Genomic DNA, 25597 nt, shown 5'->3' on the forward strand with positions numbered 1-25597 from the left:
CCTCAACTAGCGCAGTATTGCTGGGGGGGATTGGGATCAGGGACCCCTCCGTTTCCTTGTCTGAGTCGGAGTCACAGATGTCTTCCGAATCCTGTGTATCGCTGAGGTGTCCCCTGCTGGGTGAGCTGGGGAGGAGGCCTTCTCTGGTCGGGGATTGCGGAGATCTGCGTTGTCTGTCCCTGGAAGAGGACAGTCTAGCTGACCTGGAACTACGGTGTCTCTCCCTAGAAGGGGATGACCGAGTGCTATGGGATGACGTAGATGGACTGTGGGTCCGCTTGCGTCCTGACTTAGAAGTGGATGTGCCAGGGTCGTCCTGTTCCTGAGCCAAGCTCTCCCTTTGCTGGGTAACGGTCATAGCCGAGGCGTGACTCTGCAGAGCCTGAAGCAATGTGGAGGTTAGGTTATCTATAGACTGCGTTATAGATTGCGACATCTGAGTGACCCATTCCGGCGTGGCATTAGACACCGAAGCATTGGCAGGGGCCTCTTGGGGCTCTGACAGTAGTCTGAGTGCAGTCCTGGCAGTGTGGGTAGATACTGCCACTGAGGAGAGCGGTCCTGCAGGCTGTGCAGAATGCATAATAGCAGTCCTGCCTGGTTCTCTTGGACCTTGAGCCCGGCATAGTGGACAGAGTGCAGAAGGGCTGCTATGCAGAGGACGTTACAGGGGTAGCTATGCAGAGAACCCTATAGGGGAGCCTTATAGGGAATATGGATTCACAGCCGAGTAAAACAACCCAGCTGTGATCTTACCCCACCAGTTTGCCCCTAGGTCCAGCGCCGAAGATCCACAGTCCTGTGCCCCCCGGAGACTGGCTGGCCAGGTCCTGCTGACCGGGAGATGCAGGGTTAATCCTTGCTGCAGTAGAAATGGCCGCCGAGGAGAAGAGGCAGGGGGAGAAGGGGGCGGAGAGCTGAGAAAAAGGCGGCAAAGCTGTGTAAAAACGCGCCCTTTTTGTCTCGATCCGCCCTCTCTATGACACTGTAGAGTGTCATATTTGTTATCCGGGGGGCGGGCCGGGGGGGTGGAGAGGAGGCGGTGGCTTCAGCTAGGCCGAATCCGGGGCCTAAATTAGATGCCTGATGCCCAGAAGGGCTCCAGGCCGGCGCGAAAGTCCGATCTGAAATGGACCCCCCCGGATATAAAGGCAGGATATCGGTGGGGCTGTAAGCAGAAGGGGGGCCCGGTGAGGGCTGGGCTGGGGTCCCTGGCTGCAGGCGCAGTGTGCTGGCCCATTGCTGGGAGCTGTAGAATGCTGCCTGTACAGGCCCTACTTGAGGCGTCTCAACCTAATACCCCCAGAGGGGGGATTAGGGAGGCTGATGATGTCACCTTCAGGGGCCTTTATCCTCGCCTCGACCTCAACCCAGAAACCAAAAGGAATTGGGGAAGGAAGGGGGGTCTCGACTTCGAACCAGCACCCGAGGGACTGGGGAAGGAGCAACATGGGGAATAGCCATCTCTACTTCAACCGGGCACCCCGTAATAGGGGGCCGAGGAAGGAGCCATGCCGGGAGTCTCGCAGGAGACCCACTTTTCTTCATCTGTAATCCGTCGGAAAAAAACAGAGTAAAAGAAAAAATCTTAGGTGTGCCTCCTATGCGACACTAAGCAAAAACTGGAGAAGGCTGATTCCATCCAGGGGTGTATACTGCAGAGGAGGAGCCACAGTTAATCTTTTTCAGATTATGCATAGTGTCGCCTCCTAGTGGACAGCAGCATAACACCCATGATCCTGTGTCCCCCAATGAGGCGACAGAGCAATATAACCAGTTTATGCACCTGATACTATAAACAATCCACCTATCCTAGAAATGTAAGATTTCCAACGTGTTTAATGGAAAACCGTGGTGCCGTACTCACCGGCACGCCAATCCCAGGGGCATCAAGAATGCAGAAGTCATCTGTGTCAGTCAGCTCACTATCTCCACTGGTGTCTGATCCTCCGAGACTCTCCTGTGATAAATGGGAGTCGGGGGGTGGAACGGATGGGTGCATCGTTGCAATTCTGTTTGCAGAGGAAACTTCTTCAGGAAAAAGGTAGACAGAAACGGGGGAATTCTGACGAAGAAACGGCTCTCCTGTATAGAAAGGGAAACAGGAGAAGTGAGGAAAGATGCAGACCAGTGTTGGGAAGGAGCATTTAGAGGAGTTCTCCGGTGAAAACAAGTTATTAACAATCTATAGAATAGGTGATAACTTGATGATCGGTCGAGGTCCAACTGGGACCGGCAGAATGGGGAATTCTTATCCCCTAAAGAATGGAGTGGCAATGCGCACGTTAGACCTGCATTCATTCCCTATTGGTCTGTGCTCGGCTTTTTCCGGCAGCTCCATAGAGAATGAATGGGTTGGTGTTTGGGCATTAGGCATACAAGCTCCATTTTGTACGGGGATAAAGATGCCCCGTTCGGAATAGAAATGCCCCGTTTTGTCGATCAAGTTCTAGCAGTCAGACACCCACAGATCCTTAATTTACCACCTATCTAGTTTTCACTGGAGAATCCCCTTAACTTTATTTCACAGGAGTTACAGAAACAGAGAAGCAATGGGGACAACCTCTCCAATCATTCCCCACCTGGAAATGGTGGTCGCCTCGGCGGGTGGTTCAAGGACCAGTATCTATAAATTGTGAATGCTCATTGAGCAGTATATGTTTTCTGTCAAATGTTTCCTAAGTGTGGACGTGCGGAGGAGTCACCAACACGAGACATACCCGTCTCCGAGTGCTCTTTGCTGCTCCTTCCCGTGTCTATGAGGGCATCAGTCAGGTCTCCCTGGTTTATTTGAGCAGTCTCCGCAGGAAAACATGGAGGTAGTGAAGATGTTCCTTCAGGAGGCTGAGAGAAACAAACAATATTATTAATAAAATCTGATTATTCAGGTATTTTTTATTTTTTAGAGTTATTGTACATTTTTTCTGGTACAAATCACAATCTGCTCTCTTGTATGCACTATTTAAGTATATAGTAAAAACGGAGGGTGGTCGTCGGGGGCCCACTGAGGTGGTCTACCTAAACTGCACAACTATATGTGGTAGTATTAGGTAATGAAAGGTACACTACTGTTCAAAAACTTAAGATCACTTAGAAATTTCCTTATTTTTGAAAGAAAAGCACAGTTTTTTCCAATTAAGCTAACATTAAATGATTCAGAAATACACTCTATTCATTGTTAATGTGGTAAATGACTATTCTAGTTGCAAACCTCTGGTTTGTAATGCAATATCTTCATAGGTGTGTAAAGGCCCATTTCCAACAACCAGCACTCCAGTGTTCTTATGCTACTTTGTGTTTGTCAACTGTGTAAGAAGGCTAATGGATGGTTAGAATACCCTTGAAAACCCTTGTGCAAGTATGTTAGCACAGCTGAAAACAGTTTGGCTGATTAGAGAACCTATAAACCTGACCTTCCTTTGAGCTAGTTCAGAATCTGAAGCATTACATTTATTAGTTCCATTAAACTTTCAAAATGGCCAGAAAAAAAGAACTTTCATGTGAAACTGTACAGTCTATTATTGTTCTTAGAAATGAAGGCTATTCCATGGGAGAAATTGCCAAGAAACTGAAGATTTCCTTCAACGGTGTGTACTACCCCCTTCAGAGGAGAGCACAAATAGGCTCTAACCAGAGTAGAAAGAGAAGTGGGAGGCCCCGCTGCACAACTGAGCAACAAGACAAGTACATTAGAGTCTGTAGTTTGTCAAATCGACGCCTCACAGGTCCTCAACAAGTACACGCAAAACGCCAGTGTCAACGTCTACAGTGAAGAGGCGACTTCGGGATGCTGGCCTTCAGAGCAGAGTGGCAAAGAAAAAGCCATATCTGAGACTGGCTAATAAAAGGGAAAGATTAATATGGGCAAAAGAATACAGACATTGGACAGAGGAAGATTGGAAAAAAGTGTTATGGACAGACGGATCCAAGTTTGAGGTGTTTGGATCACACAGAACAACATTTGTGAGATGCAGAACAACTGAAAAGATGCTGGAAGAGTGCATGACGCCATCTGTCAAGCAAGGTGGAGGTAATGTGATGGTCTGGGGTTGCTTTGGTGCTGGTAAAGTGGCTTTCCCGAATTGTACGCAAAAAGTGCCCATCAAGCCAAACCAACTTGTGGAGGGGCTTCCGGAAGCATGGGGTGAAATTTCTCCAGATTACTTCAGCAAATTAACTGCTAGAATGCCAAAGACTGCAATGCTGTAATTACTGCAAAGGGAGCATTCTTTGACGAAAGCAAAGTTTGAAGGAGAAAATTATTATTTCAAATAAAAATCTTTTTTTCGAACCTTGTCAATGTCTGGACTAGATTTTCAATTTGTTTGGAAACTCATTTGATTATTAAAAGTATGAGTGTTCATGGAAAACACAAAATTGTCCGGGTGACTCTAAACTTTTGAACGGTAGTGTATATCTGAGCATTTCCCCTTTATTAACTATTAAACTGTATAAGTTAGTTGGAAGAATTTATAAAAAGAATAAGTGATAACTTCTAGACCACCAATACCTACAGAGCTGCTGTCTCTGGCAGCCCCATAAAGAATGGTTGAAGTGGCGGTCGAGTATGTGTACTGACACACCACGCTAACAGGGATAAAGGTGCCCCACTCTGACGATCGCGATCAGACCCCCTCCGATCTAGATTCTATATAAGGGAATACCCCTTTAACTCTGAGAAATCAGAGTCGGAATTTTAGGGATATACTGCCAACAACCATATTAAAGGATATTCCCACCATATGTTTCACATGATTAGCTCACATATTGATAAGCATCAACTTAAAGGGGGTGTTCTCAAGTTTGAAAGCTAACCCTTATTCACTGGATAGGGGACAACTTTCTGATCGCTGGGGGTCCCAGTCATCCAGAGTACTGGGGCACTGAAGAGCCCCGTGAGAATGAAGTGGTGATTGATCATACTCACTGCCGCTCCATTCATTCTAATGGGAGTGCCAGAGACCAGGCGAGAACATGCATCTCCGGAAAGCCTATTAAGAATAATGATAGACCACGGCTCAATTCACACAGGGCTCTTCAGTGCCCCGGTTCTTGGCACCCCAGCGATGGTAACGTTTCCCCTATACAGTGAATAAGGGTTAACTAACTTGAGAACCCCAATTTGCACCATACATCAAATCCTTTTTTTTTTTTTTTTTTAGAAATAATTTCCGATTTAGAGTAAAAAAAACAAAACTTCAGAAGTACAGAACAAGCATCTATTTTGAGTTTTTAGGAAATGAAAAACTTTTAAAAATAAAATGATGCAATACACACACCATTCGGTATGAATGTCTGATAGATCACGGATGATATCTGTAGCAGCTGATAAATGGACAGATTGCTTGGAATAGGAGGTTGCTCGGTTTGCTGACAGCGGGCAGGCAAGTGGCGGGATCACTACTTCTGCCAAACTGGTTCTACATAATGAATTCCTTTTGAAAAGGGAGGAACAGAAAACTCCGGAATGTGAAAATAAATACAAAATTCCATTACTCTCAGAGACCATGGCGGTGGTCTTGCACATCTGGAGCCCCCGGTATAGGGATATAATTGGTATACAGCATTACACCAGCTGAAATATATCACAAAAACAAGCAGTAACACACATGTCCCCATGACAAGGAAAACATACAAACCATCCGAAGGTTTTTAAACTGGTGCAAATACTAATGAAATGTGACCGACTAATAACACGCTGACATGGCAGCTCCCACTGCGGCTGTCATCCAGTCTTCAACATGCCGAGAAGTCCAGAAAAAACATGACCACTTCAATTAAGAGGAACCTGATGTTCTTTGAAATGGAGCTGTAATTAGGATAGATTAAAAACTAAAATAATGCAGCTCCCCCACCCACGGACTGAAAATACGTACAGGAACGTATAGTGTGAAGGTATGTAGGCAGCAGAAGTGGGGATTTATGGCCTCAAGACACTCACCCCAACAGCAGGATCTGCTCTTTAACCCCTTTCTGACATAGGACATACTAGCATAAACAAAATGGTTAACCAACAGCACTCCAATACCCACGGTGCACGCTCCTCAGTCCATGAATCCAACTGGACCAATACTCACATGTATAGGACATACTAGGTCATATGTCAAGCCCCTCCCCACCTTTGATGCAGGCTCATGAGCTGAGCCTGCATCTTTTCTGGCAGATAACGGCTGTATTACACAGCCATCATCTGCATCTAACAGCAGCGAGTGGAGCCAAGCTAAGCCTGCTGCTGTTAACCACTTAAGTGCTGCTGTCAATCTCCAACAGCAGCATTAACGGCACACGGGTTGTGGGATAGGTGCTGCTCCAAGTACCCATCAGTCCCCCCAGCGATGCAATCATGAGGTGCTGACTGGTTGCTATGGCAGGTATGCATCCGCTGAAGGCCCCCCCGTGCATGGCATGGTGATGTTCCTATGAAGACCGGCCTGTGGCTGGCGTTCATAGGAGAACGCGAATTCTACTATACTGAAATAATGTGGTATTGCAGAGTGTAGCATAAGTGATAGCATGATCAGTTTTAAGTTCACCATAAAATAAACTAATAATAAAAGTTTAAAAAACGAATAGAAAGAAAATAAAAATTTGACTTCTCACACTTTTCCCCCCATTGAAAACAAACAAATAATTATAAAAAAACAAAACAAACATACATACATATTTGCAATGCGGTGTCAGTAAAAGTCCTGTCAATATATACATTTAATTAACCTAATTGTAAAATGATAAAACGAAAAAAGAAAATGTCAATTGCATTTTTTCTGTCACTGCAGCCCCACTAAAAATAAACAAACAAGTGGTCAAGTTAACCTACAGTATATACAAAAAAAAGAATGTGAATAATGAAGTATTCACAGATCAATATATTATCCTTCTACAAAATGTCACACTTGCATTGATAAAAGTAGATATTACTGTACTAAAAAAAAAAAAAAAAAAAAAAAAATCACATTAAATATAAACAGGAAAATACAATACATAAAAACAGACAAATGTAGGCGAGGGTATACACTAGTACAGACATCCTTATGGGTAAATATGTTACCTTTATTATGCCCGTAATTAGGTCTTTATTTTTATTATAATTATATGCATAGGGTACAGTTATCCATATGCCGCTTTAATAGTTATAGAAATGATCTGTTACATCTAATTATACATACTGAATATATACGGTAATACTGACAGCAATCTAAGCTATTTTATAATAATAATAATAATTTTATTTATATAGCGCCAACATATTCCGCAGCGCTTTACAACTTATAGAGGGGACTTGTACAGACAATAGACATTACAGCATAACAGAAATCACAGTTCAAAACAGATACCAGGAGGAATGAGGGCCCTGCTCGCAAGCTTACAACCTATGAGGAAAAGGGGAGACACGAGAGGTGGATGGTGACAATTGCTTTAGTTATTTGGACCGGCCATAGTGTAAGGCTCGGGTGTTCATGTAAAGCTGCAGGAACCAGTTAACTGCCTAAATATGTAGCAATACAGACACAGCGGGCTATTAACTGCATAAAGTGTATGAGAACATGATGTGAGGAACCTGATTATGGTTTTTTTGTTTGTTTTTTTTAATAGGCCTCACAGGGATAGTTAGGTTAGGCTACTTTCACACTAGCGTTAACTGCAATACGTCGCAAATGCGTCGTTTTGCCGAAAAAAACGCATCCGGCAAAAGTGCTTGCAGGATGCGTTTTTTCAGCATTGACTAATATTAGCGACGCATTTGTGACGCATTTGCGACGCATTGCCACACGTCGCAACCGTCGTGCGACGGTTGCGCCGTGCTGTGGCGGACCGTCGGGACCAAAAAACGTTACATGTAACGTTTTTTGCTCCCGACGGTCCGCTTTTTCCGACCGCGCATGCGCGGCCGGAACTCCGCCCCCACTTCCCCGCACCTCACAATGGGGCAGCGGATGCGACGTACTGCGACGGGCCGAGCCCGACGCTAGTGTGAAAGAAGCCTTAATGCGTTGAGGCAGTAGGCCAGTCTGAACAAATGCGTTTTTAGGGCATGCTTAAAACTGTGGGGATTGGGGATTAATCGTATTAACCTAGGTAGTGCATTCCAAAGAATCGGCGCAGCACGTGTAAAGTCTTGGAGACGGGAGTGGGAGGTTCTGATTATTGAGGATGCTAACCGGAGGTCATTAGTGGAGCGGAGGGCACAGGTAGGGTGGTAGACTGAGACCAGAGAGGAGATGTAGGGTGGTGCTGAGCCATGGAGAGCCTTGTGGATGAGGGTAGTAGTTTTGTACTGGATTCTGGAGTGGATGGGTAGCCAGTGTAATTTTATACCCGCGTCTACGTATGTCTGCTTTATGTCTTATTTCCTGGTTTCTATTTGATGTTATTTATGTGATTTTTTAAGCAATATTTAATTATTTTATCAATTTAAGTGAGGCATATTTTTTAAAGAAAGAAGTGATCAAAACATTGAAAAAATGGTATGAATATAAACATCATCGTGTCACATGAAAATCAAGACCCTTTTCTTTTTTTCTGTAACGAAGTATAATTTTTTTCTCTGAATAGAAAAGCAAAACTACGGTACCATATATAAGGTTTGGTATCGCTGTGATTGTACTGACCATAATATTGTGAAAAAAAACCACCTAAACAATTCTGTAATTTCACAATTTCACCATACTTGGAATTTTTCTTTCTTGTTTTCCAGTACCTTGAATGTTAAAATGAATGGTGTCATTCAAAATTACAGGTCGTGTTGAGAAATACAAGCCCTCAAATGGCTAGGTCAAAGGAACAATAAAAAAGTTAATGCTTGTGAACAAAAAAAAAGTGTAAAAAAAATTGCCCAATTCTGGGTTAGAGGATGCTCTTATAGGAACTGGACCATTAAGTACCCTAAATAAACTGTATCCAGTCCAGGATTCATATGCAATAATGGGGAGGGTGTGTGCCCAATACTGGCATCCGGACCCGTGCATTTCATACACCCTGGCAAGGAGTGGCATCATACCTAATGTCCAATTAGAAAGGATTTTTAAAGATCTTTAAAAAAAATGTTCTCATAGCAAAACAAACAAGAAGCTGCAGAAGAGCATGAAGTCTGGATTTACTGACGGACTTGTCTGCAGGGCGTTACACACCCATTACGGTGATAAGATGCACTGCGGCTTCTGCAGGGGGCCCTGCTCCTTGTCCATGTGTCAGTCTGGGTGACACTCATTTTTCTTCAGATTTACCAGTGGTACAGACAGGAAAAATAACATTTGGCAAAGTGGAAGAATTTTAAATGGAGGCAGGTGGTGTGTGAGATGTTATTAGCATGACATCAGTGCCAGCCACTAATCATTCCCAATGGAGATTGTATTCCTCTGACATCACCGCAGCAGGGAGTTCTTCCCGACGGAGACCGGATTTCTTTTATCCAATCACAACCTTCAGCTTTGCTGAACTGGATCAGCGGATGGAAAGTGTTTTATACCGCGTCTAATGGTGCCCGTACATCTTAGATCGCTGTCAATCAGACACTTGCTCGGAGGACAGCGATCTCCCCGAACTTCCCATACAAACGCACACTCAAATTACCCAAGAGTGCATTGGTTTCCAATGGGGAGAGGCAAGCCACACCTATGCGTCTAGAGAACAATCGTCAAGGGTTAAAAATCCAACAAGCTTGATACCTCTGATTATGTGAGGGGAGAGACGGGAGGCCCCCATATACATTAGATCAGGGGTCTCAGACATGTGGGTGGTATACGCCCACTGTGGCTCCGTTGTGCGGCCATTGGGCCTCAGACAATCTAGTCCAGCGAGCCAGGAGCCCACCGACCTCAGCGCTTCTATCCAACTGAATGTGCTGTGGTGCAGAGGCCAACACTCCGCACCGCAATACCCGCCACCGGCCAATCAGAGGCCAGCAGCTGACGTCGGCGACATGGCAGCACATGACGTTATTACTAAGCGCCTCATCTGCAGAGGAGGAGGAAGATGATGGTCCTTCCCAAGGAAGCGAGGTCAGGAGAGAAACTGTGTGTGTGTTGAAAGAGCAGCAGAATGTGGACATTGTTACAAGAAGAGGACAAGAATGGGGAGATTACTATACCATGGGACCAGTTGGGAGACATTATTATTCCAGGACAGGGGACATTATTATTCCAGGACAGGGGACATTATTATAGGACAGGGGACATTATTACAGGACAGGGGACATTATTACAGTACAGGGGACATTATTATAGGACAGCGGACATTACTACAGGACAGGGGACATCACTACAGGCCAGGCGACATCACTACAGGACAGGGGACATTACTACATGAGAGGGGGCATTATTACAGGACAGGGGGCATTACTACAGGACAGGGGGCATTACTACAGGACAGGGGGCATTACTACAGGACAGGGGGCATTACTACAGGACAGCGGACATTACTACAGGACAGGGGACATTACTACATGAGAGGGGGCATTATTACAGGACAGGGGGCATTACTACAGGACAGGGGGCATTACTACAGGACAGGGGGCATTACTACAGGACAGCGGACATTACTACAGGACAGGGGACATTACTACAGGACAGGGGACATTACTACAGGAAAGGGGACATTACTACAGGAAAGGGGACATTACAGGACAGGGGGCATTACTACAGGACAGGGGGCATTACTACAGGACAGCGGACATTACTACAGGACAGGGGACATTACTACAGGACAGGGGACATTACTACAGGAAAGGGGACATTACTACAGGAAAGGGGACATTACAGGACAGGGGGCATTACTACAGGACAGGGGGCATTACTACAGGACAGGGGGCATTACTACAGGACAGGGGGCATTACTACAGGACAGGGGACATTACTACAGGACAGGGGACATTACTACAGGACAGGGGACATTACTACAGGAAAGGGGACATTACTACAGGAAAGGGGACATTACAGGACAGGGGGCATTACTACAGGACAGGGGGCATTACTACAGGACAGGGGGCATTACTACAGGACAGGGGGCATTACTACAGGACAGGGGACATTACTACAGGACAGGGGACATTACTACAGGACAGGGGACATTACTACAGGACAGGGGACATTACTACAGGACAGGGGGCATTACTACAGGACGGGGGCATTACTACAGGACAGGGGGCATTACTACAGGACAGGGGGCATTACTACAGGGCAGGGGACATTACTACAGGGCAGGGGACATTATTACAGGGCAGGGGACATTATTACAGGGCAGGGGACAATATTACAGGAAAGGGGACATTACTACAGGACAGGGGGCATTACTACAGGACAGGGGGCATTACTACAGGACAGGGGACATTACTACAGGACAGGGGACATTACTACAGGACAGGGGGCATTACTACAGGACAGGGGACATTATACAGGACAGGGGACATTACTACAGGACAGGGGACATTACTACAGGACAGGGGGCATTACTACAGGACAGGGGGCATTACTACAGGACAGGGGACATTATACAGGACAGGGGACATTATTACAGGACAGTGGACATTATTACAGGACAGGAGACATTATTACAGGACAGGAGACATTACAGGACCGGGGGCATTACTACAGGACAGGGGACATTACTACAGGACAGGGGACATTACTACATGAGAGGGGGCATTATTACAGGACAGGGGACATTATTACAGGACAGGGGGCATTACTACAGGACAGGGGGCATTACTACAGGACAGCGGACATTACTACAGGACAGGGGACATTACTACAGGACAGGGGACATTACTACAGGAAAGGGGACATTACTACAGGAAAGGGGACATTACAGGACAGGGGACATTATTACAGGACAGGGGGCATTACTACAGGACAGGGGGCATTACTACAGGGCAGGGGACATTACTACAGGGCAGGGGACATTATTACAGGGCAGGGGACATTATTACAGGGCAGGGGACAATATTACAGGAAAGGGGACATTACTACAGGACAGGGGGCATTACTACAGGACAGGGGACATTATACAGGACAGGGGACATTACACAGGACAGGGGGCATTATTACAGGACAGGGGGCATTATTACAGGACAGGAGACATTATTACAGGACAGGAGACATTACAGGACCGGGGGCATTACTACAGGACAGGGGACATTACTACAGGACAGGGGGCATTATTACAGGACAGGAGACATTATTACAGGAGAGGGGACATTACTACAGGACAGGAGACATTATTACATGAGAGGCGGCATTACTACAGGACAGGGGGCATTACTACAGGACAGGGGACATTACTACAGGACAGGGGGCATTACCACAGAACAGGGGGCATTACTACAGGACGGGGCATTACTACAGGACAGGGGGCATTACTACAGGACAGGGGACATTACTACAGGACAGGGGACATTATACAGGACAGGGGACATTACACAGGACAGGGGGCATTATTACAGGACAGGGGGCATTATTACAGGACAGGAGACATTATTACAGGACAGGAGACATTACAGGACCGGGGGCATTACTACAGGACAGGGGACATTACTACAGGACAGGGGGCATTATTACAGGACAGGAGACATTATTACAGGAGAGGGGACATTACTACAGGACAGGAGACATTATTACATGAGAGGCGGCATTACTACAGGACAGGGGGCATTACTACAGGACAGGGGACATTACTACAGGACAGGGGGCATTACCACAGAACAGGGGGCATTACTACAGGACGGGGCATTACTACAGGACAGGGGGCATTACTACAGGACAGGGGACATTACTACAGGACAGGGGACATTATTACAGGACAGGGGGCATTATGACAGGATAGAGGGCATTATTACAGGACAGGGGACATTATTACAGGACAGGGGGCATTATTACAGGACAGGGGACATTATTACAGGACAGGGGACATTATTACAGGACAGGGGACATTATTACAGGACAGGGGGCATTATTACAGGACAGGGGACATTATTACAGGACAGGCGGCATTATTACAGGACAGGGGACATTATTTCAGGACAGTGTAAGGCCATGTGCACACGTTGAGTATTTTTCGCGTTTTTTTATTATTATTTTATTTATTTTAAGTGTATTCCGCATTTCTTGTGCAAATGTTGCATTTTTTTCCGCGAAAAAAATCGCATCGCGGAAAAAAAAGCAACATGTTCATTAAATTTGCGGAATTGCGGGGATTCCGCACACCTAGGAATGCATTGATCTGCTTACTTCCCGCACGGGGCTGTGCCCACCATGCGGGAAGTAAGTGGATCATGTGCGGTTGGTACCCAGGGTGGAGGAGACTCTCCTCCCCGGACTGGGCACCATATAATTGGTAAAAAAAAAAAAAAAGAATTAAAATAAAAAATAGTCATATACTCGCCTTCGATGGCCCCCGGAGTCTTCCCGCCTCAGGTGCACGCTGCCGCTTCCGTTCCTATAGATGGTGTGTGTGAAGGACCTGCGATGACGTCGCGGTCACATGACTGCGATGACGTCGCGGTCACGTGACCGCGACGTCATCGAAGGTCCTGCACACACCATCTATAGGAACGGACGCCGCTGAGGAGATCGGCTGTCTGCAGAGGGTGAGTATAACCATTTTTTTTAACATGATATCTTTTTACTATTGATGCTGCATAAGCAGCATCTATAGTAAAAAGTTGGTCACACTTGTCAAACAGTATGTGACCAACCTGTCAGTCAGTTTTCCAAGCGATGCTACAGATCGCTTGGAAAACTTTAGCATTCTGCAAGCTAATTTCGCTTGCAAAATGCTAAAAAAAAAAACGCGAAAAAAACGGGTAAAAAAAACGCAAAAAAAAATAAAAAATGCGGATTTCTTGCAAAAAATTTCCGGTTTTCTTCAGGAAATTTCTGCAAGAAATCCTGACGTGTGCACATACCCTCAATGTTGCCTAGAATGTGAACGATAACTTATTTGCCTGCTGAAAATGGAAGGGGTCAGGAGCAATCTAAGGATCCTTTTACCAATGAAGATAACTTTATAGAGACAACAACCACTGCACAATCTCACAAGAGGTTAAGATTTGGAAAGATAAGTATTTACAGTGCCTTGCGAAAGTATTCGGCCCCCTGGAACTTTTCAACCTTTTCCCACATATCATGCTTCAAACATAAAGATACCAAATGTAAATTTTGGGTGAAGAATCAACAACAAGTGGAACACAATAGTGAAGTTGAACGAAATTTATTGGTTATTCTAAATTTTTGTGGAAATTCAAAAGCTGGAAAGTGGGGCGTGCAATATTATTTGGCCCCTTTACTTTCAGTGCAGCAAACTCACTCCAGAAGTTTATTGTGGATCTCTGAATGATCCAATATAGTCCTAAATGCCTAATGATGATAAATATAATCCACCTGTGTGTAATCAAGTCTCCGTATAAATGCACCTGATCTGTGATAGTCTCACGGTTCTGTTTGAAGCACAGAGAGCATCATGAAGACCAAGGAACACAACAGGCAGGTCCGTGATACTGTTGTGGAGAAGTTTAAAGCCGGCTTTGGATACAAAATGATTTCCAAAACTTTAAACATCCCAAGGAGCACTGTGCAAGCGATCATATTGAAATGGAAGGAGTTTCATACCACTGCAAATCTACCAAGACCCGGCCGTCCCTCTAAACTTTCATCTGAAACAAGGACAAGACTGATCAGAGATGCAGCCAAGAGGCCCATGATCACTCTGGATGAACTGCAGAGATCTACAGCTGAGGTGGGACAGTCTGTCCATAGGACAACAATCAGTCGTACACTGCACAAATCTGGCCTTTATGGAAGAGTGGCAAGAAGAAAGCCATTTCTCAAAGATATCCATAGAAAGTGTCGTTTAAAGCCACCTGGGAGACACACCAAACATGTGGAAAAAGGTGCTCTGGTCAGATGAAACCAAAATCGAACTTTTTGGCAACAATGCCAAACTATATGTTTGGCGTAAGGGCAACACAGCTCATCACCCTAAACACACCATCCCCACTGTCAAACATGGTGGTGGCAGCATCATAGTTTGGGCCTGCTTTTCTTCAGCAGGGACAGGGAAGATGGTTAAAAATTAATAGGAAAATAGATGGAGCCAAATACCGGACCATTCTTGAAGAAAACCTGTTGTCTTCAAAAGACCTGAGTCTGGGACGGAGATGTGTCTTCCAACAAGACAATGATCCCAAACATAAAGCAAAATCTACAATTGAATGATTCACAAATAAACTTATCCAGGTGTTAGAATGGCCAAGTCAAAGTCCAGGTCTCAATCCAATCGAGAATCTGTGGAAAGAGCTGAAAACTGCTGTTCACAAACGATCTCCATCAAACGTCACTGAGCTCGAGCTGTTTGCCAAGGAAGAATGGGCAAGAATTTCAGTCTCTCGATGTACAAAACTGATAGAGACATACCCCAAGCGACTTGCAGCTGTAATCGCAGCAAAAGGTGGCGCAACAAAGTATTACGTTAAAGTGGCTGAATAATATTGCACGCCCCACTTTTCAGTTTTTTAATTTCCACAAAAATTTAAAATAACCAATAAATGTCGTTCAACTTCACAGTTGGGTTCCACTTGTTGTTGATTCTTCACCAAAAATGTACATTTGGTATCTTTATGTTTGAAGCATGATATGTGAGAAAAGGTTGAAAAGTTCCAGGGAGCCGAATACTTTCGCAAGGCACTGTATATGTAACAACAATCTCCTCAATCTGTTCGCTTTGGAGATTGCCAATCTTTCCTTTTGTCTCATCAGCTAACCACTAGCAGATGGCAGTGGGGGGCATAAGGGGCACATCACACTGACAAATAATTTTTCGTAACCATAAAAGACTTGATCAATGATAAATGAGTGAATTCTCAAAGATCTTTAATTGCTGTAAAAAAAAGTATTTTTAATATATAATAATGACCCTGTGAGAAGGCCCTAAAAGGGGTATTCAAAACTATGTACTCAGTATGTGATAATTTTTAGACCACTGTGTGATACTGCAGGGAAATCATTTGATTGACAGAGTACAGCCAGGAGAAGAAAGGAGGGTGCAGGGGTTGTAGTTAATGAGGCCCTTTGGCCATATGAGAAGACCAAGGACTTGAAAATTGGGGGCGCTGTTGGAGATTTTGCCATGGGGACCCATCGGCTGTGAGTTACACCACTGTGCAGTCGTGGGCAGTAGTGCTCCCGCCACAATTCATTGTCAATGGGAGTGACGCCGAGAGCTGAGCACATAACATACCCAACATAAAAAAGGACAGAAAGCAAAAATAGAAATCTGAAAACTTTATTGAGAGGAGATTTATTTATTTGTATTGAATTAATCTATTGCTCAAGTGACTACAAAAAAACAAAAACGGCATCAAACTATGGAAGCAGGTTTAGATCCTAATAAGATGGGTAACACACTTGGTCTTCCTTGAGAAAACAAAATGCTCCCCGATTTCAAAATGGCCTTAAAAGTCAACGTGTTTACCACACTCAGATTAATGATATTGCTAGAAAGGAAGTGTTTAGATGACCGGTGCCAGAATCCAGGAGGCTGAAGCCGCAAAACATCATAGTACGGAATTTGGGAGTACGTATCCTCTGAACTTGGATGCCCGTCAAGATGCTGTTTATCAACTAAGGTCATATGAGGCCTTGTTGTGTGCCAAAATAAAGGGGGGTAAAAAAAAGTCTGTAGACTGCAGAAGGTGGCAGACAGGTTAGACACAGGAATGTAACAGCAAATGATCACAGTACATCACTATTATGTATTAAAAAGCAGGCAAAACATTCACGTATTGCATGTTTTTACATACTCTTTGTGCAAAATAACCAAACATTGCACACTATCGGATACCACGGCAGAAAACACATGAGGCGCTCATTATTCCCACAACTCTGGTCGATAATGGCGACTGGATTAGATACTGTATGTATAAAAAGGCCGCAGCATCTCCTTTTTTGCACTGTAAGGGTATGTGCACACGATGCGGAAAACGCAGCAGTTTCCCATGAGTTTACATTACAATGTAAACCTATGGGAAACAAAAAAACGCTGTGCACATGCTGCGTAAAAAAACGTGCGATTTACATTCCGCAGCATGTCACTTTTTTCTGCGGTTGTAAAACCGCAGTGAAATCCGCAGAAAAACCGCGGTAAATCCAGCAGCGTTTTTGCCCTGCAGATTTATCAAATCCGCTGCAGAAAAATCCGCAGAGGACCATTATACGTGTGCACATAGCCTAAGGGCTCATTCACACGTCAGTGATTTTTCCTGTATGCAAAACAAAAATCAGTGTTTTTGTTCAGTGTTATCATCAGAGTCAGTATTTACCATCGAAGTTTGGTCAAAATTCCGTCAGTTTTTCTAGGATGAAAAGAAAAAAAAAAAGATTTCTCAGGTTTCTATCAAAGGGTCTGTGAAAAGTAGACGGCAAACGGATGGCATCTGAGTGCTGTCCGATTCTTTCATGGACCTATAAAGTTGGTTAGAGCAATCCGAGACGCAGATCACTATCGTAAAAGTTTACCATGATTTTTGCAGATCACTCGGTCGTAAGAAAGCATGGACATGTGACCAGCCCTTATAGATTAGAATAGGTACAAGATCTATCCATGATAAACAGGGATTGACCACGTACGAGAAAAACTAACGTCTGAATGAGCCCTTAAAGCGGGGCCTTTGCCTTCTGATATATCCAAATAATAATGAATGTAGTAATATGTGCCTGTAACTTCTGTGTATTTTCACCTGTAGGAAGGCTGCACATACTGTCTTCATACCAAAGCATCTGTAAGCAACCTCACTACAAGCACCATGTAACTCCAGCAAACACAGAAAATAAAGCTAACAGAAAAGAACAGTATAAGTAAACATGGCACATTAAGGAATCCTGTGGTTCACTCCACAAGTATCACTCAAGGAGGCCAAACGTTTGTCGGCCTGGAGAAGTCAGTGCAGAGGTGTAAGCTTTTCTATACTGAGGCAGCTAGTAAAAAAAATCCTATATATCATGTTATTTATCTATTTTTTTAGCCTGGTAATCCTTGGACACTGTGGCTTACGTCAGAGCCTTTTGATGGACGTATACATCAGGCAATACTCTCATGAAAAGCCGCAACATGATGTGAGCAGAACGCAATTAAAAGTGGTTGTCCGGTGTAAACAAGTTAACCCAATTACTATTATTATTATTATTATTATTAAATTTACCAATCCATAGCAAAGAATGGATCAGATAGGGGTGATTAAAAGAGTGGCATTTTGGTGTCCGATCTACTAGTCACATTTTGTCAAGGGGAGAAAAGTTCCCCTTTCGGGACAATATTTCCCCGTCCGATGCAGGTCTCAGTGGTTGGCCATCCACACATTATCACCTTATCATTATCATCTATTCTATGGGGGAGTTTTCTACCATGCTGAAGAGACTCGGTTAGAACACAAGGATGATCGGATAATGCCTTATCCTAGTACATTCGCTCATCACTGGCCTCTACGCAATACCAAAAATATTCAGTCAGAAAAGGCCTCTGTTTGTAGAAAGGGTAATTGAATCCGATACTCAGAATTAACGGGGTATTTCCAATAAAAACAAGTTATCCCCCAACAAGAAGAAAAGGGATAACTTGCTGATCGCTGGGGGGTCCGGCTGCTGGGATGACCAGCAATTCTAAATAAGCAACCCCATAACCACAACCCTTCCTTGTGTGAAGTGTATCTGCACAAGGGATAAAGAAGGGATTACATACAAGCCATTGTTCAGGATCCAGTACCTGTAATTTCTGCCCCGCAATCTCGGTGGGCGGCTCGGGCTTTGGAGGGCAGTGCAGGTCTCCATTATTCATCACATATTGGGTAAGGTTGGCAAGCATGGCGCCGGAGTCGGCACAGGTGTGAATGTGGAGGACGTTGTTAGAGCATCGAAGTTCAAACAATGGCTGAGCCTGGAAAAAGAGGAAAAATGAGTAGAACACCAATGGCAGCAGAATAATACACAGTCACTATTCATGGTCGAATCTAAGTGGTTATACGACCACGACTAGAGAGGTCTCCGATATCGGCAGCTGCTGTAGGAGAACGGTTGTCATCAATGGTATGACGGACATTTCAGGTAAATGTACGGTGTAGGGCCAGGGGGTTAAAGGTACCGTCACACTCAGCGACGCTGCAGCGATATAGACAACGAGCCGATCGCTGGAGCGATGCAGGAGCGATCCTGTGACGTAGCGGTGACTCACTTATTGTTCTCACAGGTCGTTAGCTCCATGTAAAACATTGCTGACATCGTTGCTTTTGCTGTCAAACACAACGATACACGCCGACCTGACGACCAAATAAAGTTCTGGACTTCTAGCTCCGACCAGCGATATCACAGCGGGATCCTGATCGCTGCTGCGTGTCAAACACAACGAGATCGCTATCCAGGACGCTGCAACGTCACGGATCGTTGTCGTTCTCGCTGCAAAGTTGCTGAGTGTGACGGTACCTTAAGTGTATTAGAGAACGGTGAATAGTACAAGGATGACATTTTAGGTGACTTCTTTAGCTACAGCTTTATTTCTAAAAAGTTTTCGGACCCTGTAAATCCCCACATGTGTGCGCCACATTTATAAAATACAGAGCATGCAGCAGAATCTACGCCAAGATCCCACGTCAAATCACAGCAGGCGGATACAATAGTGTTCTTCTAAAAGTAGAAAACGATGCAGATTTGATAGTTCATTTATTTTATGACATTTCTGATATATAGTACGGGTACAAATTTGGCACACAAGTTGAAAAGTAAAAGTGGCATAATAACCTTTTGTATAATTGTTGGTAAAATATACACTTTTTTTTTTTTTTTTATAAATGTGGCCTTTTGTGAGGATTTCCATCTCTGTTCCCATCCATGTGCACTTATTTGCCAGCATTAAAGGTAGTTATAATGTATAGATTATGCGATTGTCATTTCTCTCTACAAATTGCAAAAGAGACAAAAAAAATAAAGTTTTTCCCACTGTCTTACGTCTGGTAAAAGTGAATCTCAATCTTTGCAAATTGATTTTCCTGAAGCTTTGTAAGGCTATATTCACACAACCATTTTACATGTCCTTGTGCGGTCTTTTTTTCCCAGAAGGCACGCGGACCCATAGTTTCATTGATCCATACTCGGATCAGTTTTTAAAAATAAATTTGGGTCCGAATTGTGAGACTCGGCACAAGTCCTTTTCTCATCCGTTTTGTGGATCAGGACTCAGTCGGCCATTAACCCCTTCATGACCCAGCCTATTTTGACCTTAATGACCTGGCCGTTTTTTGCAATTCTGACCAGAGTCCCTTTATGAGGTAATAACTCAGGAACGCTTCAATGGATCCTAGCGGTTCTGAGATTGTTTTTTTGTGACATATTGGGCTTCACGTTAGTGGTAAATTTAGGTCGATAATTTTTGCGTTTATTTGTGAAAAAAATGGAAATTTGCCAAAAATTTTGAACATTTCGCAATTTTCAAATTTTGATTCTGTTAAAGCAGAGTGTTATGTGACACAAAATAGTTAATAAACAACATTACCCACATGTCTACTTTACATCAGCACAATTTTGGAAACAAAATTTTTTTTTGCTAGGAAGTTATAAGGGTTAAAATTTGACCAGCGATTTCTCATTTTTACAATGAAATTTACAAAACCATTTTTTTTTAGGGACCACCTCACATTTGAAGTCAGTTTGAGGGTTCTATATGGCTGAAAATACCCAAAAATGACACCATTCTAAAAACTGCACCCCTCAAGGTGCTCAAAACCACATTCAAGAAGTTTATTAACCCTTCAGGTGCTTCACAGCAGCAGAAGCAACATGGAAGTAAAAAATGAACATTTAACTTTTTAGTCACAAAAATGATCTTTTAGCAACAATTTTTTTTATTTTCCCAAGCGTAAAAAGAGAAACTGGACCCCAAAAGTTATTGTACAATTTGTCCTGAGTACGCTGATACCCCATATGTGGGAGGAACCACTGTTTGGGCACAGGACAGGGCTCGGAAGGGAAGGAGCGCCATTTGACTTTTTCAATGAAAAATTGGCTCCAATCTTTAGCGGACACCATGTCGCGTTTGGAGAGCCCCTGTGTGCCTAAACATTGGAGCTCCCCCACAAGTGACCCCATTTTGGAAACTAGACCCCCCAAGGAGCATATCTAGATGCATAGTGAGCACTTTGAACCCCCAGGTGCTTCACAAATTGATCCGTAAAAATGAAAAAGTACTTTTTTTTTTTTTTTTTTTTTTTTTTCACAAAACATTTCTTTTAGCCTCAATTTGTTCATTTCCACATGAGCCACAGGATAAAATGGATCCTAAAATTTATTGGGCAATTTCTCCTGAGTACACGGATACCTCACATGTGGGGATAAACCACAGTTTGGGCACACGGCAGGGCTCGGAAGGGAAGGAACGCCATTTGGCTTTTTGAATGAAAAATTAGCTCCAATCATTTGCAGACACCATGTCGCGTTTGGAGAGCCCCTGTGTGCCTAAAAATTGGAGCTCCCCCACATGTGACCCCATTTTGGAAACTAGACCTCCCGTTGAACAAATCTAGATGTGCGGTGACTACTTTAAACCCCCAAGTGCTTCACAGAAGTTTATAACGCAGAGCCATGAAAACAAAAAATCATTTTTCTTTCCTCAAAAATGATTTTTTAGTTCGCTATTTTTTATTTTCACAAGGGTAACTGGAGAAATTGGACCACAAAGTTGTTGTCCAGTTTGTCCTGAGTACGCTGGTACCCCATATGTTTGGGCGCACGTCGGGGCTCGGAAGGGAGGGAGCACCATTTGACTTTTTGAACGCAAGATTAGCTGGAATCAAGGTGGCGCCATGTTGCGTTTGGAGACCCCTGATGTGCCTAAACAGTGGAAACCTCTCAATTCTAACTCCAACACTAACCCAAACACACCCCTAACCCTAATCCCATCTCTAGCCATAACCCTAATCACAACCCTAACCCCAACACACCCCTAACCACAACCCTAACCCTAATCCCTACCCTAACCACAACCCTAACCCCAACACACCCCTAACCCCAACCATAACCCTAACCACAAGCCTAATCTTAACCCTATTTCAAACCCTAGCCCTAAATCCAACCCTAACTCTAATTCCAACCCTAACCCTAAGGCTATGTGCCCACGTTGCGGATTCGTGTGAGATTTTTCCACAGCATTTTTGAAAAATCCGCAGGTAAAAGGCACTGCGTTTTACCTGTGGATTTCCAGTGTTTTTTGTGCGGATTCCTATTGAGGAACAGGTGTAAAATGCTGCGGAATCCGCACAAAGAATTGACATGCTGCGGAAAATACAACACAGCGTTTCCACGCAGTATTTTCCGCACCATGGGCACAGCGAATTTGGTTTTCCATAGGTTTACATGGTACTGTAAACCTGATGGAAAACTGCTGCGGATCCGCAGCCAAATCCGCACCGTGTGCACATAGCCTAATTCTAAGGGTATGTGCACATGCTGCGGAAAACGCTGCGGATCCGCAGCAGTTTCCCATGAGTTTACAGTTCAATGTAAACCTATGGGAAACAAAAAACGTTGTGCACATGCTGTGGAAAAAACTGCGCGGAAACACAGATGTTTACATTCCGCAGCATGTCACTTCTTTCTGCGGATTCCGCAGCGGTTTTGCAGCTGCTCCTATAGAAAACCGCAGTTGTAAAACCGCAGTGAAATCCGCAGAAAAACCGCGGTAAATCCGCAGCGGTTTTGCACTGCGGATTTATCAAATTCGCTGCGGAAAAATCCGCAGAGGACCAGAATATGTGTGCACATAGCCTTACCCTAACCCTAGCCCTAACCCTAACCTTAGCCCTAACCCTAACCCTAGTTCTAACCCTAACCCTAGTGGAAAAATAAAAGTAAATATATTTTCTTCATTTTATTATTGTTTCTACCTATCGGGGTGATAAAGGGGGGGTTCATTTACTATTTTTTTTATTTTGATCACTGTGAGGTTTTATCACAGTGATCAAAATGTACATGGAACGAATCTGCCGGCCGATTCGGCGGGCGCACTGCGCATGCGCCCCCCATTTTGGAAGATGGTGGCGCCCATGGAACAGACGGACGGACACCGGGAGGCTCGGTAAGTATGAGGGGGGGGGGGGGATCGGAGCACGGGGGAGCCGACAGGAGGACGGGGGAGCGGACAGGCGGACAGAGGGGAGCGGAGCACAGGACAGAGGACTGGGGAGGAGATCGGTGGCGGTGGGGGGGGGGGTGGGGCTGGGCAGATCAGGGTTTCCAGCCATGGCCGATGATATTGCAGCATCGGCCATGGCTGGATTGTAATATTTCACAACTTTTCATAGGTGAAATATTACCAATTGCTCTGATTGGCTGTTGCACTTTCAACAGCCAATCAGAGCGATCGTAGCCATGTGGGGGCAAAGCCACCCCCCCCTGGGCTAAAGTACCACTCCCCCTGTCCCTGCAGATCGGGTGAAATTGGAGTTAACCCTGTCACCCGATCAGCAGGGACGCGATCCCTCCATGACGCCACATAGGCGTCACAGGTCGGATTGGCACCAACTTTCATGACGCCTACGTGGCGTCACAGATCGGGAAGGGGTTAAAGGGGTTGTTTCTGGTGAAATTAAGTTATCACCTATCCACAGGATAGAAGATATCTTATTGATTGGTGGGGTCCGACCACAGGGACATGAACAAATCGGCAGAGTGAGGCACTTATCTCCAATAGAATGGAGAGACTGCCACTTCATTTTTTTTGGCAGCCCCATAGGGAATGATTATAGACAGGTCTGTAGTTAGCAGCACAGTTCTGGTTGAGGGATGTTTTTTATTAAGTAATGGGTCTATGCTGGGATGTTTAAGTGAGGAGGTACAGATGCCAGATGACAGCGAGATTAAAGATTTTAGTTATGCTAGTGGTGACAGTAGGGGAAAGGAAGAGATGTGAGGGAACAGGGTCACTGGTGCAGGTAGTAGGGTGAGAAGATGCAAGGAGCCTGATCACTTCTTCTTGCATGACTGGTTCAAAGACAGAAAGTGAGCTAGATGCAGTGCAGGAGGGAGGAGAATACATAATGTTAAGAGTTTGGGAGCAAATTTCCTGTCGGGTATGGTCAATTTTTTCTTTTAAATAATTGACCAGATTGTCAGCGCTATTTTCAGTGGTCGGGGCCTGCACTCTTGGATTGAGGAAAGAATGAAACGTGCCAAAGTGTTGTTTAGGATTGTTGGAGGCAATGAGGGTGTTGAAGTAGGCTTGTTTAGAGAGGTGAAGGGCACAGTTGTGTCTTTTAAGCATAAGCTTATAATGGATGAAGTCTTCTGCAAAATTGGATTTTCTCCACATACATTCGGTCCACCTGGAGCACCGCTGTACGAATAGAGTTCGCAGCGTGTGCCAGCGTTCTCGACGTCTGTGCCAAGTTGTTCTATGTGTAGAAGGTGCAGCATCTTCCAGGGCACTTTGCAATGTTTCAAAATAATGTTTCAGTGCAGTCACGAAGGGGAGGATATTGGGGTCAATGATGACTGCAAGTTCTTCATAAGTTTCTGGGTGTTAATGTTACGTATATTTCTATAAGAGTGGTAAGTGAGGGCGTCCTAACAATTCTTAACAGAGAAAGAAAAAAGACTTTGGTCAGAGAGCGGGAGAGTTTGTAAAATCATGCACTGAGCGGAGCCCGGAGAAGACCAGGTCCAGCGTATCCCTGCCTTCATGCGTAGGATAGTAAGCTGTGAAAAGCTGAAAGAGGGAGATAAAGTTAGAGCTAAAAGGCGAGTCTCAGATGGGAAGAAGGGATCACCAATGGGGATGTCACAGGATAGTAACTTTGGAACCAAGGTGGCAAAGTGATCCAGGAAGTGACGGGAGGGGCACGCAGGGCGATACACAACCGCAACTTGCAGGGAGAAGGGCCGGTAGAGCCAGACAGCATGGACCACAAAAGAAGAGCAGATTAGTGATGGTACTTGTGGGATAATGAAAAGAGGGATTTTTGGTTATTACCGTAAAATCTCTTTCTTGGAGCCTTCATTGGGGGACACAGGTAACCATGCCTTGGTTATCGGTGGTCGAGGACGCCTGGGTCAGAGAAATTGTCACATCAAATTACAAAATAACCGCTGGTTGGAAGGTACTGGGACGATTATCCCTGAGGCGAGAAGGGAATCGACCGCCTGAAAAAGCCCTGGGACATGGGAGGGCTGTTTGGGTGGGCGACAAAAATTCTATTTTGTAACCTGTTGTGACAATCTCCCTGACCCAGGCGTCGTCAACCACAGATAACCAAGGCATGGTTACCCGTTGTCCCCCAATGAAGCGAGAAAGAAAGTAGATTTTGCTGAGAAGCAGACAAACAGCTCTACCTGTACTGTTGTCAGATCTGGGGGTATGTGAAAAATGAAGGTCACCATATTAGAAAGCAGCAGCAGTGGCGGTGGTGTCTGAATGCTGGATCCATGTTTCAGTAAGAGCCAGAAGGTTAAGAGAATTTGAAAGGAAAAAGTAAAGGATGTAGGAGAGTTTGTTACAAGCTGACTGTGAATTCCAGAGAATACAGTTAAAAGAGACAGAAGGCATGCAAGGAACATTAATGAGATTTGTAGTT

The 25597-nt window shown here is 44.7% G+C and overlaps 1 protein-coding gene across 1 annotated transcript in view; it reads right to left on the bottom strand.

Annotated features, from left to right (window-relative positions):
• The window catches only part of ATG2A (autophagy related 2A), a 153141-nt gene that overhangs the window by 17017 nt on the left and 110527 nt on the right, over positions 1 to 25597 (bottom strand). Inside the window, exons 28-30 of the mRNA XM_077287720.1 lie at positions 18748 to 18918; positions 2721 to 2844; positions 1868 to 2085 (exon numbers count right to left, since the gene is read on the bottom strand). Of these exons, the coding sequence (XP_077143835.1) occupies positions 1868 to 2085; positions 2721 to 2844; positions 18748 to 18918 (513 nt within the window). The remainder of the gene's footprint in view (positions 1 to 1867; positions 2086 to 2720; positions 2845 to 18747; positions 18919 to 25597) is intronic.

Source organism: Ranitomeya variabilis, chromosome 2 (genome assembly GCF_051348905.1).
Source record: "Ranitomeya variabilis isolate aRanVar5 chromosome 2, aRanVar5.hap1, whole genome shotgun sequence".
Taxonomy (NCBI): Eukaryota; Metazoa; Chordata; class Amphibia; order Anura; family Dendrobatidae; genus Ranitomeya; species Ranitomeya variabilis.